Below are 16289 nucleotides of genomic sequence, written 5' to 3' on the forward strand. Positions count from 1 at the left end.
GCCTATGATAAGTATTTTTTAACTTCCACAATGTTGGCAAAATCATTATTAATCCTACACCAGGGTTTCTCAATCTTGACACTATTGACATTTTGTATTCAGTAATTCTTTGGGGTGGGGGGCTGTCCTTTACACTGCAGGATGCTGAGCAGCATCCCTGGCCCCTATTCACTAGAAGTCAGAACCATCTCCCCCCCACTCCCATTCATGCCAATAAAAAATTACTTCAGATAGCTCCAAATGTCCCCAAGGAGGTAAAATCAACCCTGGTTGAGAACTGCTGCTCTACACTATGTTGTTTATAAATGATGCCTTAGCAGAACTTTTTTCAGTAAACGGTTTGAATCTATAAAATACATATTGCTGGGTCAGGAAAGTGGTCTGATATATTGGAAAGAATTTTGCAAAACAACAAATTAAGCAAATAAACAAAAACACCTCTTGGATAACAGCTGACTAAAAAAATAAGTCAGCTAACTAGAACACCATATTTACCTAAACATGCTAGTTATTTATGATTCAAAAAAACTTTCATGCTTTTAATAAAAACTGTTTTTCTTTCTCACATAAAAAATAAGACATAAACCACCATAACTTAATTGACTCTAAACTGAAATTTATTTAGTAACAGATACGAGTAGAAATGCTCAATAGGTCGTACCCAAATTTGGAAAACCATTTATGACCAATGGCTATTCAAATACTGAACAGAAAAATCGTTGCAAGACTGAGAAATTCTCATTCTAATTTGACAACTGTTTGATGCTTTCCAATTTCTATTTCATTAGGTTCTAGTCAATTTGGAAATGCCTAAACTGAAAAAATAAAGGATGTGGCTCTCCACTGAACTGACATTTTGGTTAGTTTTGAGTTTATTTCTGGGGTATACTCAAAATTGTTTCAGGAATGTCTGCAATACCCTTTGGTGACTTGTTCACAAATAGTTTACATAATACTATCTTTTAAAGACACATTACAGTCTAATCACAACTCTATTCAATATTTGGGGTCTATAGCATGGAAGAAAAAACTTCGGTTCAAGCTTAGATAATCAAGCTATATCATATTAAAGGCAGAGCACCGATGTGTCGTCGAGTTACAGCTTCAGCATTTTAACCATATTTTTCTTCCTACGTATCCTTCAAGGGGGGAAAAGTTTGTTGATTTAATCATCCATTATCAAATGAATGTTTGTATCCCCCCCTCAACCCCAAATTTGTATGCTAAGGCCCAGGCCCTAACCTCCAATGTGATGCTATTTGGAGGCGATTAGGTTTAGATGATGTCCTGCAGGTGGGGCTCCCATGATAGGATTAGTGTCCTTATGAAAAGGAAGAGACTAGAGCTCTCTCTCCTTTAAGTGAGGACACAGTGAGAAGACAGCCATCTATGAAACTGGAAGCAGGCCCTCACACAGGAACCAAATCTGCTAGCACCTTGGTCTTGGACTTCCTAGCCTCTAGACCTGTGAGAAATAAATTGCTGTTTAAGCCACCCAGTCTACGGTATTTTGTAACAGCAGCCCAAGCTGGCTAAGTTAAGACAGCATCTTTACATTTCCTTCTATTACTACTCTTTTAAGTCTGATGACTACATACATTACTAATAAGAAAAAAAAAATCAAACTATACACTGTAAATATATGCAGTTTATTGTATGTAAAAAAGAAAAGAAAAAGTCTGATTATCAAAAAACAGTGAAAAGAGAGAGAGGATCTGTTACCAAAACAAGATGGGTGAAATTATTGATGTAAGCCTAGCTGGTCCCAGACCTATGTTCATTCTGCATATATAAATGTTGTGACTCTAAGATGTCCTTACAATCTGACCAAAACTATTAGTACACAGGCTTCTAAACTGTTGCAGAGATACATTAAAATACACTTCTATTTAGAATAGCAGTAATTTCATATTAACTAGTATGCTCTAGAATTGGTTTCCTATTTGAGGGGGAAAAAGAGGTGACATTTGAAATTCAAATAAAGAACACAGGAAAACTTATTGTACAAAAAGAAGCCTTAATACCTTAAAACAGAAATCTGTATACTATTAGCAAGTGCACTGTGATTTATAAAACATAGGGAAAGCTAATCTTTAGCCTGACTTGATTCCAATCAATAACTTTTAATGCTATTATAATTGGGACATGATGTGGAATGAGAATATTCAGGGTATACTTATTTGGGGAAAAAATGTGAAAAGTCATAAAATTTAAAGTGGAAGTTCCTTTCATTCCACCTACAAACCAATATGTTTACCCTAGACTTTCTTAAAATTAGTAACACCAATCTTTCTCTCAATAAATGGTTTCTATTTCTCAAATATGAAAATATGTTTACATAATGTAACTAACATTCACAATTCAACCTTTAAAATCATCATGAAAAAAGCATACTTAAAAAAAAAAAACTAAATGGACTATGGATAATATCAAAGTCAACTCTACTTTCAATGGTAAAATAGAGCATAACATGATACATATTTCACACACAGAAATATTTAGGTTTTATTGTTTTACATAAGAAATTTATTCTTACTTAAATAAGTCACTCCTAGGTATAAAATAAGTAAGCTACAAGGATATATCGTACAGCACCGGGAATACAGCCAATATTTTATAACTTTAAATGGAATACCCTCTATAAAAAGTATGAATCATTATGTTGTACACCTGAAACTCATATAATAATGTAAATCAACTATACCTCAATAGAAAGGAAGGGAGGAAGGAAGGGAGAGAGAGAGGGAGGGAGGGAGAAAGGGAGAGAGAGAGAGAGAGAGAAAGAAAGGAAGGAAGGAAGGAAGGAAGGAAGGAAGGAAGGAAGGAAGGAAGGAAGGAAGGAAGGAAGGAAGGAAGAAAAAGAAAAGAGAGAGAGGGAGGGAGAAAGGAAGGACGGGAAGAAGAGAAGAGAGGAAGGAAAGTCATTTTGATTCACTGAACAAATGTTAAGTGAGAACCTTTTATGCTCCAAGCATTATTTTTGGCACTGAGGATATAGAAATGAAGAAGGCAGACAAAATCACTAACAAAATAATAATGATTATAATAACATTAACAACAGCAGGTGGCATATATTGCTACTATGTCCACAGCATTGTTTTAAATGCTTTACATATGTTAACACATTTTTGCCTTTATGATGACAACCCTATGAGGTAACTGAGACAGAGAGGACTGAAAACCAGTCTGTCTTAGTTGCGGAGTCCAGGAGTAGCCCACCAACAACAAAGCAAGCCAATTTCAGCTAATTAATGCAATACACAAGACTATAAAACAGAGTAATGAAATATAAACTTTCAGGTCCAAAAAAAAAGTACATCAGGGGACTACATTAGGTTGCTTGGTAAGGAAAGGGCCTTTACTAAGAAGACAGCATTTGAGCCAAGAGCTGAAAATTTGAGGGAAGAGCCTTCCACACTGAGGGCTCAGCAACCACTAAGGAGGCAAGTGGGATGGTGATATACAAAAAGAACAGAAAGAAGACAAGTGTAACTATGATTCATGAGAGAATGAAAAGTTTATGAGAGAGGGTCAGAAAGCAGGCAGGAGACAGAGAATATGGAGTCTTCTAGGTCATGATAAAAGTTCAGATTTTATTCTAAATATAAAAGAAATCACTAGAGTTTTGGGCATGGAAGTGGCATTCAAAATTGAGCAACATCTTACTTGGGCTAAATAAATATGTAAGAGAGTAAGAAAGTGCTTCTATGTGATGATTTGTTTTAGACCTAGTAGCTTGCTGTCCGTTTGCAGCAGGTAATAATTTCTCTTCAGAAGGGGAATCATTTCTAACAGAATGATCTACAGAAACTAGGACAATACTTTTGTTGTGAGAATCTTTTGAAAGATGTCTCCTCCATAAATAAATGGTACTTGAAAAACAGATTTGATTCAAGCAAAATAATAAGTTCCACATAACACTAGTAAATCTAAGCCAAGTATTAATAACTTTGGTTCAATTTCATTTTTGCATTTAGGTAGAAATGAATTAATTTCAAAAACCTCAATTTAAGAATGAAGAAGAATGTTAAGATAAGCCTTATTATCAAGTACATCCTTCAATGATATTCAAGTCCAGAATTATGTGCTATTTAAATAATATAATTTTTCAGAATCTGGTTCAAGAGCCTTCCATGAACTTGTTCAACCCCATGACCTGAGTGAGCTAAAAACTGTACCTATCATTGTGATCAAGAGTCAGAAGAGACAAATATCTAGTATCCCTGGCACATGGAGAGATTGTTTTTACGCTCCAAGAGTAATAGAGTTGGTATTCCAAATGCACTAAAGCCCAGAAACAATACACACCAGCATAACACAAATTAAGACAACTGGCTCCTGTCTTCTACCTGCTGCAACAAGTTCAAGTTATCACTTTCTCCTGGGATAGGCTGAGGTGGTGAAGAGATGGAGAGGACCAGCCCCTGCTAAGAAACAGCAAGCAATCCAGTCTTGGGAAAGAGGGAGGTAAAGAACGGTTCTCAAGTCCCTAGTTCGACTTCTCAGACCCAAAATCTCCTCAGCTCAGGCCAACAAAATAGATGTTAAATAAGGGAGATTCTTGAAATCCCTGCCACTGTCCTGGAAGCTCTATCCAGTCACAGGTCATTTAACAGTCTGTAAAAAATTACCACCAGATAGCACCAAACCACAGCCAGACAGAGATGGATTTTGATAGTGTGGCTGGCTATCTGCTATTTCATTAATCTCACTACATACAACACAGCCCTACATTTTTATCAGACTGATTTTTTTTTTTTTTGGCCTCTATATGCTGTGCTATGCATTTCTGATTGGACCAATTATTAAACAGGGCTAAACTTCTCAGTCAACTCCTGCTACTGAAAACCTCCCTGAAGAACAATTTTCCTCTCAAATCTCTAATTCCACCAAGCATGACAGACAAAGGGTTAAGAGCATAATTTTTAGGAACATAAATATCACTCTAGATTTTGGCTGCAAAACAGGAGCTTCTCTCCTGAGTTCAAAAGATTTTTCCAGCCCAATCCTTGATCAACTGAATTAAATGTAAAAGGCTTTTTTGCCCCCCAATGCAATTATTTTGATATTTATGAAACTATTTCATTTTTAACACTAGACATAGATTCATGGGTAGACCCATGAATTTAGTATATTATATAATTATGTTCAGCTATATTAAATATTTAAGTGTCTTAATTTTATACCCATAGCCTAAATTAGTATTCGCGTAAAAATACTTTTTAGGTCTACAGAGAGGGCTCATAGGCAGAAAAAAGACAATGCCTCAGACAAGCAATTCCCAATCTGAATACAAAGGTTCCATATAAATATTAAAAGGTTTGCATATCCTTCATGATATTATTTGTGTTAATGTCCACTAATTGGGAAAATTATAAGAGATATTACAAATTCATCAATGCTTTTAAAGTCGGAATTTTAAAATTACATTATTCTCCTTTTTTCCTTTTATATGGGATACTGGTATAGTGATTGTATTTTTGTTTAAGTATGGTTGGTTTATGTTTTGTGAGTTTCTGATGTACAACAAAGTGATTCAGTTACATATATTTAGTGATTTTATAAATATATATATAGTGATTGTATATTTTTAAGTGGTACACACTTACTCAAGAAACTAGCAATTCAGTCTATAGAAATGCTTTGTGCACACATGGATTCCTCCCTGTCCTGTCCTTCATGGCCACAGAATATGATTCACCAGTCCAGACCATGGTATTTGAACATGAATGGTAGATACTGAATAAATTAAAGAATTAATCCAATAGGTAAGTCTTTGTCAAATGTCTGAAAAATTCTGATTTTAATTATTCAGATGTGTGCAATCACTGAAAGAAAATAATAAGACTGTCAATTTGGTGGTAATTTGCTTACTCTACTAAATTGATGTCAAAGTCAACAAGTTTTGAATGATCACATCTGTCTTTAAAATCTGCGTAAGACTCATGCAGGCATTTATACTCCTATCAAGATGTATTAAAGTAATTATAAGAAAGTGACTTTAAAAAATGCAGCAACTTACTATGCTCTTAATACTATCTTCTAATTAAACCATAAAATTCTGCAACCTAGTATTGTGATTAAAACATGATACCCATCATAAAACCATATTTATCCAGCAGAATGAACTATTTGCAATTGTTAGCTAACTTCTCTGGTTAACTACTATCCAAAAAAGTTTTTGCCTTTCCTTAAGTCCTTGTTCTTGAACGACACTAATATATTGTTTCACGTTCCTGATTCAGCAAAGTATATAGAATATAGATTTTCATTGATAAAGATGATATTACTACAGGTGCACCGAAACATCGCTGAAAATATCCAGTTTAGGATTATTTAGACACAGCAGGTTAGGAATAATGATACAAAATATTCCCTTTATAAGTGATTTTCTGACTAAATACCTAACTCGAACTGAATTTTCCTGTGAGCTTATCTTTTCTAAAACAAAAGAATAAAAATGATTTAGTTGAGTTCCAAATAATCAAGATTTTGCTATTTTCTGTACAGAACAGGTCACAGAAAGTTTATTTTTTAAAAAATATTATGGGAAATTGCTACATTCTCTAAAGGCAGAGTAATAAAATAAATCCATAAGGCTTTTTGTTTTTGATAAACAAGTGGTATTCAGCTTTTGATCAATGTTGCATAAACAAATCATTGCTGAGTAAAGTCTACCAGTCAAACTGAAAGACACTGATACAGAATTCCTTTAAGAACTATGGCCTGGAAACTATTCGCTTCAAAAGCAACTACATGACAGAATTTAGTGTTATTCAAATTAACAAATATTCTGGGAACAGAGTACATTCTTAACTAGGTTGACATGGCCAATAAAGGTTTGGAATGAAAGTACTCAAATCCTCGATGCCAGATTAGTGGCAAAGGCCTAAACAATGATTAATCACTTGTGAAAATTTTTGGAGGATGGGGGAAATCATGAATTTTTCGGGGAGGCTATGAACACTCTTCCCCTCGCAAAAGCATACACAGGCGAATTTTAACTCACAAATCAGACCCCTAAAATCCAGGTTAGTAGTCCCTGGTGTAGAAAGTTGAAGAACTGAGACACAGAAGACAGGGAAAAGGACTTAAAAGTCAAAGGATCACATGACTTTGTTGCATCATTTGTCTTACATGTATGCACATGCATTTGGGAACCACCCTTTAAAAAATGTAAGCAATCCCCTATATCCAATAGGCCTACTAAGTATTACTTTACTTGGAAGGAAGAAAAAAAAAAATCCGTATTTGGAAAGATTTTATATACACATGATTACTATACTACTTCCACTTGTGGTAACAAAGCTTCTGACAACATTTTTGTTCACTGCTGAGTCACCAACTTTTAAAGCAGTGTCCACCACAAACTAAGTATTCAGTAACTGTTGAATGAGTAAATGTATTAGCATACTGTCACTTAAGCACAGCACATCCTGATAACCAAAATACTCCCAATAAGCCCATTATAACATTTAAATTAATTTTAAAGGGCAATTTTCTCCAAAAGGAACTTAGATACTAACCTTGAATTACATACCCCAGAATCTGAAAGCAGTGACAAAGATTCTTAAATATACTGTTTGGCTATAGAATTAATAAATTCTTTATTCACAGTGGAGATAAATTCACAAATCTGCCTAAAACAAAACAAACAACACACACACACCCCAAAACAAAACCTGGAAATCAAATCCACTCCTCCAAAATCAAAATGCCCCCTTCCAACCTTGTCAAATATGGCTTTAGAACTCCAGTGCCAATCAGGTACCCATGCAGTCCTTCAATAATCTGCTGCTTAGTTTCCTTCGACAGAAGAAATAAACCAAGTTCAGATTTTTCTGTACACTGAGCAACAGTGAATCCTAGGTATACCTTACTACTCCTGGTGGAGATGGCCAGGGAGAAAAAAAAAAAAAGGAAAATGAAGAATCAACCTTTATAATATTGAATTCCTCATAATACAAAATGTGTTACCATTTCAATGGCGAACTACCCAGGGATATAAGTACCCTCTCACAGATTTCTGGGTCAAAATAACAAATAAGAGCACCAAAAACCATTAAGGAAGAATAAAAACGTCTTAAAATGTAAATCAGCAAGAACGTTTAACGTAATTTATATCTGATTTACATGTCATTTTCAAAAACAAACCTACCAGATTGAATAAGTTACAGAGTTATTTTAGGAAAATATGCTCAAGAATTAGGGATGTTGCAGTTCATCATTTCTTATTGCTCCAAGAAAACCTAATGTTGCTGGATCCTAGCAATAGCTGACAGAATCATTCTGGTTCTTCTAAGTCACCACAGGGGGTGGGGGTGGGGGGAAACAAAAAACGATTCATTTAAGTAAGTAAGACAAGATGATCTCTCACCAATACAAAGAAAGAGCTAAGTTGCTACATCCAACTGAGTGGATAGTTTATCCTGAAGAAGTTCAACATGACAAAGGCCATTTAAGAAAAGTCCACAGCAAACACGATTCTCAATGGTGAAAGACTGAAAAGTTTTCTTCTAAGGGACAAGGCAAGGATGCCCACTCTCACCACTTCTATTCAACACACTATTGGAAGTTCTAGCCAGGGCAATTAGGCAAGAAAAATTTTAAAAAGGCATCCAAGTTGGAAAGAAAAAGGTAATATCTCCACTTGCAGATGGCATGATCTTATATGCAAAAAACCCTATAAATTCCACAAAACAAAACAAACTCTTAGAATTAATAAATGAATTCAGCAAAATTCAACCCACAAAATCTGTTGTGTTTCTATACAATAACAAAGAACAATCTGAAAAGGATATTTTAAAAAACAATTCCATCTATGATAGCATAAAAAAGAACAAAATAAAGCATAAAAAACACAACATAAAAAATACTTAGGAATAAACTTAACCAAGAAGGTCAAAGATTTGTATATTGAAAACTACAAAACACTGCTGAAAGAAATTAAGACACAAATAAACAGAAAGACAGCCCATGTTCATGGACTGGAAGATTTAATATTCTTAAGATGTCCATACCATCCAAAGAGATCTACAGATTCGATGCAATCCCTATCAAAGTCCCAAAGATATTTTTTGCAGAAATATAAAAATTCATCTCAAATTTATATGGAATTTCACAGGACCTAAAATAGCCAAAATAATTTCAAAAAGTAATAAAAAAGAGGATTCATGCTTCCTGATTTCAAAATGTATTATAAAGCCACAGTAATCAAAACAGTGTGGTACTAGCAGAAAAACAGACAAACAGACCAATGGAGTAAAATAGCCCAGAAATAAATCCTTGTATATTCAGTCAAATGATCTTCAAGGGTGCCAAGAACACTAAATGGGGAAAGAAGAATTCCTTTTAAAAATGGTGCTGGGAAAAGTGGTTTTCTACATGCAAAAAATGAAGCTGCACCCTTATCTTACACCATATACAAAAAACTAACTCAAAAGGCATTAAAGACTTAAATGTAAGATCTAAAACTATGAAACTCCTACAATAAAATATAGGGGAAAATCTTCATGACATTGGAGTTGGTGATGATTTCTTGGATATGACACCAAAAGTGTAGGCAACAAACCCAAAATCAACAAATGGGACTACATCATATTTTTAAAAACTTCTGTGCATCAAAAAACACTATCAGGAGAATGAAAAGGCCACCTATAAAAACGGAAAAAATATTTGCAAATCATATATTGGATAAGGGGTTAACATTCAGAATTAGAATGGATTCCTATAATTCAAGAACAAAAATCAAATGGACTCAATTGAAAAATGTGTAAAGGACCTCAATAGATATCACTCCAAAGATGATATACAAGTGGCCAAAAAGCAATGAAAAGACGTTCAACATCACCAATCATCGGCGAAATGCAAATCAAAACCACAGTATCATCTCATACCAGTTAGGGTGGCTGCTATCCATAACACAGAAAATAAGTGTTGGTGAGGATGTAGCGAAATTACAACTCTTGTACACTGTTAATGGAATTATAAAATGGTGCAGCTGGTATGGAAAACAGTATGAAAGTTCCTCAAAAAATTAAAAATTAAATTACCATATGATCCAGCAGTACCACTTCTGAGTATATTTCCAAATGAACTGAAAGAAGTTCAGATATTAGCAAACCCATGCTCATCAAAGCACTATTCACAATAGCCAAGAGGTGAAGGAACCCATATGTTCATCAACAAATGAATGGATAAACAAAATGTGGTATACAGACAATGGAATATTATTCAGCGTAAAGAAGAAAGTAATCCTGTTACATGCCACAACATGGATGAAGCTTGAAGACCTTATGCTAAGTAAAATAAGCCAGTCACAAAAAGACAAAATGAATTCACTTATATGAGGTATCTAAAGCAGTCAAAATCACAGAAACAGAAAGTAGAATGGTGGTTACTACAGACTGAGGAGCTGGGGGATAAGTAAGGGAGTGAAAAGAAGTTGTTTAAGGGTTGCAGAGTTTCAGATTTGTAAGATGAAAAAGTTCTGCAGATCCATTTCATTACACTGTGAAAATACTATACATACATATATATAGTGTGCGTATATACACATATAAAACACTACTGAATTGACATTTAAAAATGGTTAAAATTAGAAATTTTGTTTTTTAAATCATAATAATGTGTTATGTTTTATAAACATATTAACATTTATTGAAGTATTCATATTTTAATATGGTAAGTATTAAGTACACAGAGTTTAAAAACACTAAAAAATCCATTATAGTAATGCCTAAAAGCTTCTGAATAGTATTTTAGAGTCTAAGAAAGTAAGATTATTAAAAATATACAATCCTACTTACCTTGGCTTGTCTCTTTTTTCTCTTTGTCTTTCAAAATCTCGTCCTCTGTCCTTTCCATCTCTTGGTTTTTCTTCTACCCTGTCTTTTACTTTATATTTTTCTTTATATTTTTTCCCCAGAGCAATATCTTCCTGTATAGGAGGGGGTGGGCTAGGAGTACGAGGTCCTTTCTTCTTACTTTGGTTGCTTTTTGAATTCCTGAAGGTAACATAAAACTATCAGAAGTCTAAAGACTTTGAGAAGGTCAAATAAATATATTTTTCATTTTAATAAAACACTTTTTAAAAATGGTAGCATTCCTTTCAATACCTTGCCATTTACTATTTTATATACTAGTAATCAATATCAAAAACCCCACAAAAAGCCACAGACATGAACAAAGATTTACTAGCTGCCTACTTCATTAACACTGCTTATTATATAATTTTAAAGGGTATATTTCTGAGAAAAGAGGGAGGCGGAGTAGTAAGAGATTCTTTCAAGAAAGAAAATGTCATAAAATAAAACAACTGCATGAATTGAATTTTTTCTTTTTTTTTTAAAGCTTATTATATAGTAGATGGAAAAGGAAAAAATCACCCATAATTCCATTACCCAAGGATAGCCAATGTTAACACCTTGGATATATGTCCACACTTTTTCCATGTCCTTTCCCTTCTTCCCTCCCCGCCCATATGCACAGTCATAATACAATGTTTTGTACTCAATATAGCATGGGTATCTTTCTATAACAAAAAGTAGATTTTGATAATTATCCTTATAGACTGTACAGAATTTCCTTTAATAGATATGCTCCATAACTTCTTTAAATAATTTCACATTGATAAGTTTTTCAGGTGGCTTCCATGTTTTCAGCATTATAAAGAACAATTACATCAACTATAAATGAAACCCTAAGCATTGTTAGTACGAGGGTGAGTCAAAAATTATCTGCACTCTGGCTGTAGAATTTCTATTTTAAAGCTATATTTTAAATATTCATTTAAATCTTTGTTTCAAATCTTAAACACTCATTTAAATCTTTTCTCTTAGATTACAGAGATGATCTTTTAAATTTTAGAATTGTGTCTTTCACAGTTAATCCACCTGGGATTGATTTTTGGGTCCAGACTATCCTTTTACTTGGCACTTAAAATCATTGTATCTAAATGCTGTAACTTTGAGCCCTTACACATAACAAACTGTCTTTACTTCATGCCCTGACCAGGGTTTGAGCATTTTGGTGTCATATCCTTTTCCCTCAGAGCTCTATAAATATTGTTACAGTATCTTGTAGCATTTAGTGTTGTGGCTAAAAGTCAAAGAGAGTAAATTTCTTCTCCTATGCTGGTAACCCAGCTTTTCTGCTGTATGCTTATAAACCATTCTTCCTTGCAAACCAAAAATTTCATCAAGATAAATCTAGGTTCTCTTTTTTTGACCTTTACCATCACTGTGTGCTGTTTCAATCTGAAACCTTAGTCTTTTACTCTTCTTTCCTTCTATTTTTATTTCATCAATTCTCCATATGACCCGAGTCTCTCTGGTTTGCTTTATTATAGTTATTGCATCTCCTAGATCACTCCTCCATCGTTTTTCATTATTTCCATCTCTCCTTTTGCTTTCCAATATCTTAAATGTGTTTTTAAATTCAGTAAGTTTTCTTTTAAGTTGCACTCATTCTACTAATTCTAAATTTGGCAGTCTCATTATTCTATTTCCAGTTTTATAAATCATTTTTCATCCAAAATATCTTTGTTCACAGATTGGTTTTATTTTCATGATCAACTACTCTCAAGATAGCAATGCAATATCCTCTCAAATCATACTAAAATTTTGAATTAATTTATTATTTAAATTTGTTCTTGTTTTCTGCAACATTGAATGTTCAGTCTGGTACTGAGTTTTTAAATAGCCCTTTCTTTTCACAGTAATTTTCACTAGCTTCTTATTTCACTAGCTATTGATATTTATAATGACAGCTTAAAAACTTACTTACTAGAACTTACTTCCTGGGGCCTAGAGTTCTCTAATTCCCAAATGCCTTAGCTATAAAAAAGGTAATGGATAGCATCTTCCTCAGAATTGCTGGTAAGATTAAAAACAGATAAAAGCAACTGACTCATAGTGGGCACTCAGAAAATTTACCTCTCTTAGTCCTTATCCCTAACTTTTTATTATCATAGATAGGGTCAACCATCTAACAAGTCAGAAATTATTAAAATATGACCAAATCTACTTTTCATCTTTGTCTTCTGCCAAAACCATCATCAGCTATATATATGTGTATATTTATGAACTGACTCAAATTTTTAATGTATTTAACAGATAAGTGATAAATGTCTACATTTCTAAATATTTTTCCACTTAAAAGACACACACTAATCAACAGTTGGTACAGATAGTATCAAAAACTACTTAAGCATTTTCAAGATAAAATGATAGAGAAATTATTGACACAAAGTGTATTTTCACATTATTGCCTGTGTCAGAGACTAGCTAGGAGTTTACCACACTTCTGTCCTGATCATACTGTTGAACCATACTGTGTAGACTTTTTTTAAGTTAGATGTGGCCAAATGACTGAGTTCTGGCCAAAAGAAGGTGAGTGGAAGTGATGTACACCACTTTCAGGCCTAACTAATAAAAGACTCTCATACTCCAGGTAATTATAAACTATATAACTAAATAAGTGCAATACTCTAATTTTTTTCTTCGCATATTCCATTTTTTGGCCTTTCTCTCTCTCCTCCCAAAACTTATTTCTTTTGAATAGCTTTTGACATACTTCACATATCTTTGTACAAAAAAATTATAAAGAAAAATTTACTTAATAAAAACTAAGAAACAATGTAGATGAACAGAATCAATAAAAAATTCACTGATACTAGGCCACACTCTCTCACATCTCAGCATAAAACTTTCCATCAGGGTCTCTCTCACAATAAATGTCAAAGAAAACTGCCAATTTTCAGGGAGAAGCGTGAGTCTTAACTTGTCTGTGATTATCTTTGCCTACTCAATATGAATAACCACGTAAAACCAAGGAGTTTGTTTACCTGATTGTCACCTCAGTTGATTTACTGGCATTGGTTGCAACACTCCACTGAATTTTAACTGAAATTCTAATCCTTACTTGTTCAATGTCTTCAGTTTGTAGTATGATCCACAATGAAACTAAAAGTTGATGATCTGACACACTCTGAGCAATGTAAACTGCATGACTACAGAAACGCTATACCCTATTCAATGTTTTCTTTGTACCTTTAATGTACTATTTTTTCCAGATCTTTCTGCTTCTATTATTAAATGAATGGTGCATCTTAAAGTCAATATCTTATAATACAGAAACACAGTAGTTAAATCAATGTTATTATTCATGCTCAATAGTCATCAGAGGATAAGGAAGTTACTAACAAAGCAGTAAGAGAAGACTACGTGAAAAAGAACAGAATGAAACTAACCCTTCATCTAAACAGTTATCAAAACTTTCTATGAAGAGATTAAATCTTGAAGGTTTTATAAATATTTAGAAATGGGGAAAGGAATTTTTCTGGTATGCTGAGGTCTTTTGCGGGAAATGAATGGAATTAAGGGAAAGTTGTATAATTGATTAGTCAAAAGGATACAGAGCAAGTGGGGTAAATCATATCACTCTATAGTTCAACTTCTTTCATATCCCTTTACTCAATCTTAGGAGTAAAGGAGAGAATCAAGTCAACCTGACAGAGCGCCTTTTTACAACACAAAGCTCTTTGCAGAGTAGGTGCTGTGGGGGAGACAGAACAGTGAACCATCAAGATCGCAATCTTCAAGAAGCCTAAATTTAATAGAGGTTGTAAAACAGGTATGCCACAGCTAACATATAATGCAAATAGCAATTAGTATTGAGTGAGAGGTATAAATAAAATCTGATAGATATACAAAGGGAACAGAATTTCTGTTTAGTAAGAAGAAATGGCAGAACTTAATGGAAAGACAGAATTTGAGCTAGACATTGAAAGACTGAAGGTGATATGTGTAGAAGGAAGACTGGACAAAAATATAGACAAGACTAGAAAGATCAAATATGAATGCCATTCTAAAAAATCTGAATTTCATTCAACAGAACGGAAAACTACTGAGTTTTTCAATGGCATAATAAATTAACTGGAATTGTTCCTTTACGATTTCTCTCATAACATCTGTTAAGTGAAGGGTTAGGGCAGCTGAATGAAAATGTCCATATGTGTAGGGGAATAAACGCTAGATAAAGTAAATACAGTTAGTAGGATGATGTAATAAACTAGGCAAAAAGTAAACAGAGTCTAGAACAGGGTTAGTGTCTCTAGAAGCTAGGAGACAAATATGAGTTTCATTATGGGTTCAAACTGACATTTGCCAACTGGTCATATACTGGGAAGAGGTTTTTAGTTTAGCCTTTTTCTTAAATAACAAATTAGTTATGTCCTTTAACTAAAATAAAATTTAAATAGCCCAGAGAGACATTAAATGAAAAGGCATTTCCTGCCTTATTCTCAACCCTCAATGTAATTTATATCTTTATTCTTTCAACTGACTACTACAATAATTCTAAATAATATATTCTTACTGCTTCATACATGCTATAAAGAATTTAATCTCTTGATCATGTACACAAGGAGACAAGGAGAACGTTCATTGTGCATAATTTGTAATAGCTAAAACCTAGAAACAACTTAAATGTTCAACAACAGAATAGTAGATAAATATATAAATACTAATATGAAAGAACTATGGCTACATGTATCAGTATAGATAAATGTAAAAAATGCTAAGTGAAAAAGTAAGTTGCAGAAGAAAAGTTACAATATAAATTAAGATTAAATAGATGAAAAGTAATATTATATCGTAATATAATACACATTGTGAAAGTATAAACACACATGCACAGTATCATAAATAACAAATTCAAGAGGGAAGGACAGGAATATATGTGTTTATTTCTTAAAAAATAAAAAGCTCTGCAGCATACACAGATGTGACACAGACCTTTGTTTTATTGTTCTCTATAATTTTCTTTTAAATGGAAACTTTTCACATTTATTTTTTAAGAAGAAAAAAGCTTACATTAAATACTGAACATATTAAAAGTATCTTTATGTAATCTACTAAGTAATTCTTTCCACTATCACTTGAGAAAAAGCGATTTCATTCTGGCACTGTTTATCACCCTACTGACCTCTGCTGGTCCAACAAGGGAGACGATACTGCAGCTGTCTTCCTCTCTTTCTTGCTAGTTGAAGATGACGACTTAGGGCTTGACTTTCGCTTTGGAGATTTGCTAGACTTTCTTAGAGAAGGTGATGGAGATAACTTGGATCTGACTACATCTGGTGAAACCTTTCAAAAGAATTCAGTAAGTCAATTCAGAAACTCTTCCAGTCATGGTTGTTATAATCAGACAACAAAGCACGTGTTTTTAAATCATACCAAACTTCAGATGAAATATTAAATGTTATGATAGCCACCACATATTAATAT

The 16289-nt window shown here is 33.5% G+C and overlaps 1 protein-coding gene across 6 annotated transcripts in view; it reads right to left on the reverse strand.

Moving 5' to 3' along the window:
- Positions 1-16289, reverse strand: part of ZC3H13 (zinc finger CCCH-type containing 13) — an 83706-nt gene that overhangs the window by 31478 nt on the left and 35939 nt on the right. For all 6 annotated transcript variants that reach the window (XM_057707448.1, XM_057707447.1, XM_057707445.1 and 3 more), the window contains exons 7-8: positions 15988-16148; positions 10809-11006 (exon numbers count right to left, since the gene is read on the reverse strand). In XM_057707448.1, coding sequence (XP_057563431.1) covers positions 10809-11006; positions 15988-16148 — 359 coding nt within the window. The remainder of the gene's footprint in view (positions 1-10808; positions 11007-15987; positions 16149-16289) is intronic.

This window comes from Hippopotamus amphibius, chromosome 14, assembly GCF_030028045.1.
Source record: "Hippopotamus amphibius kiboko isolate mHipAmp2 chromosome 14, mHipAmp2.hap2, whole genome shotgun sequence".
NCBI classification, from domain to species: Eukaryota; Metazoa; Chordata; class Mammalia; order Artiodactyla; family Hippopotamidae; genus Hippopotamus; species Hippopotamus amphibius.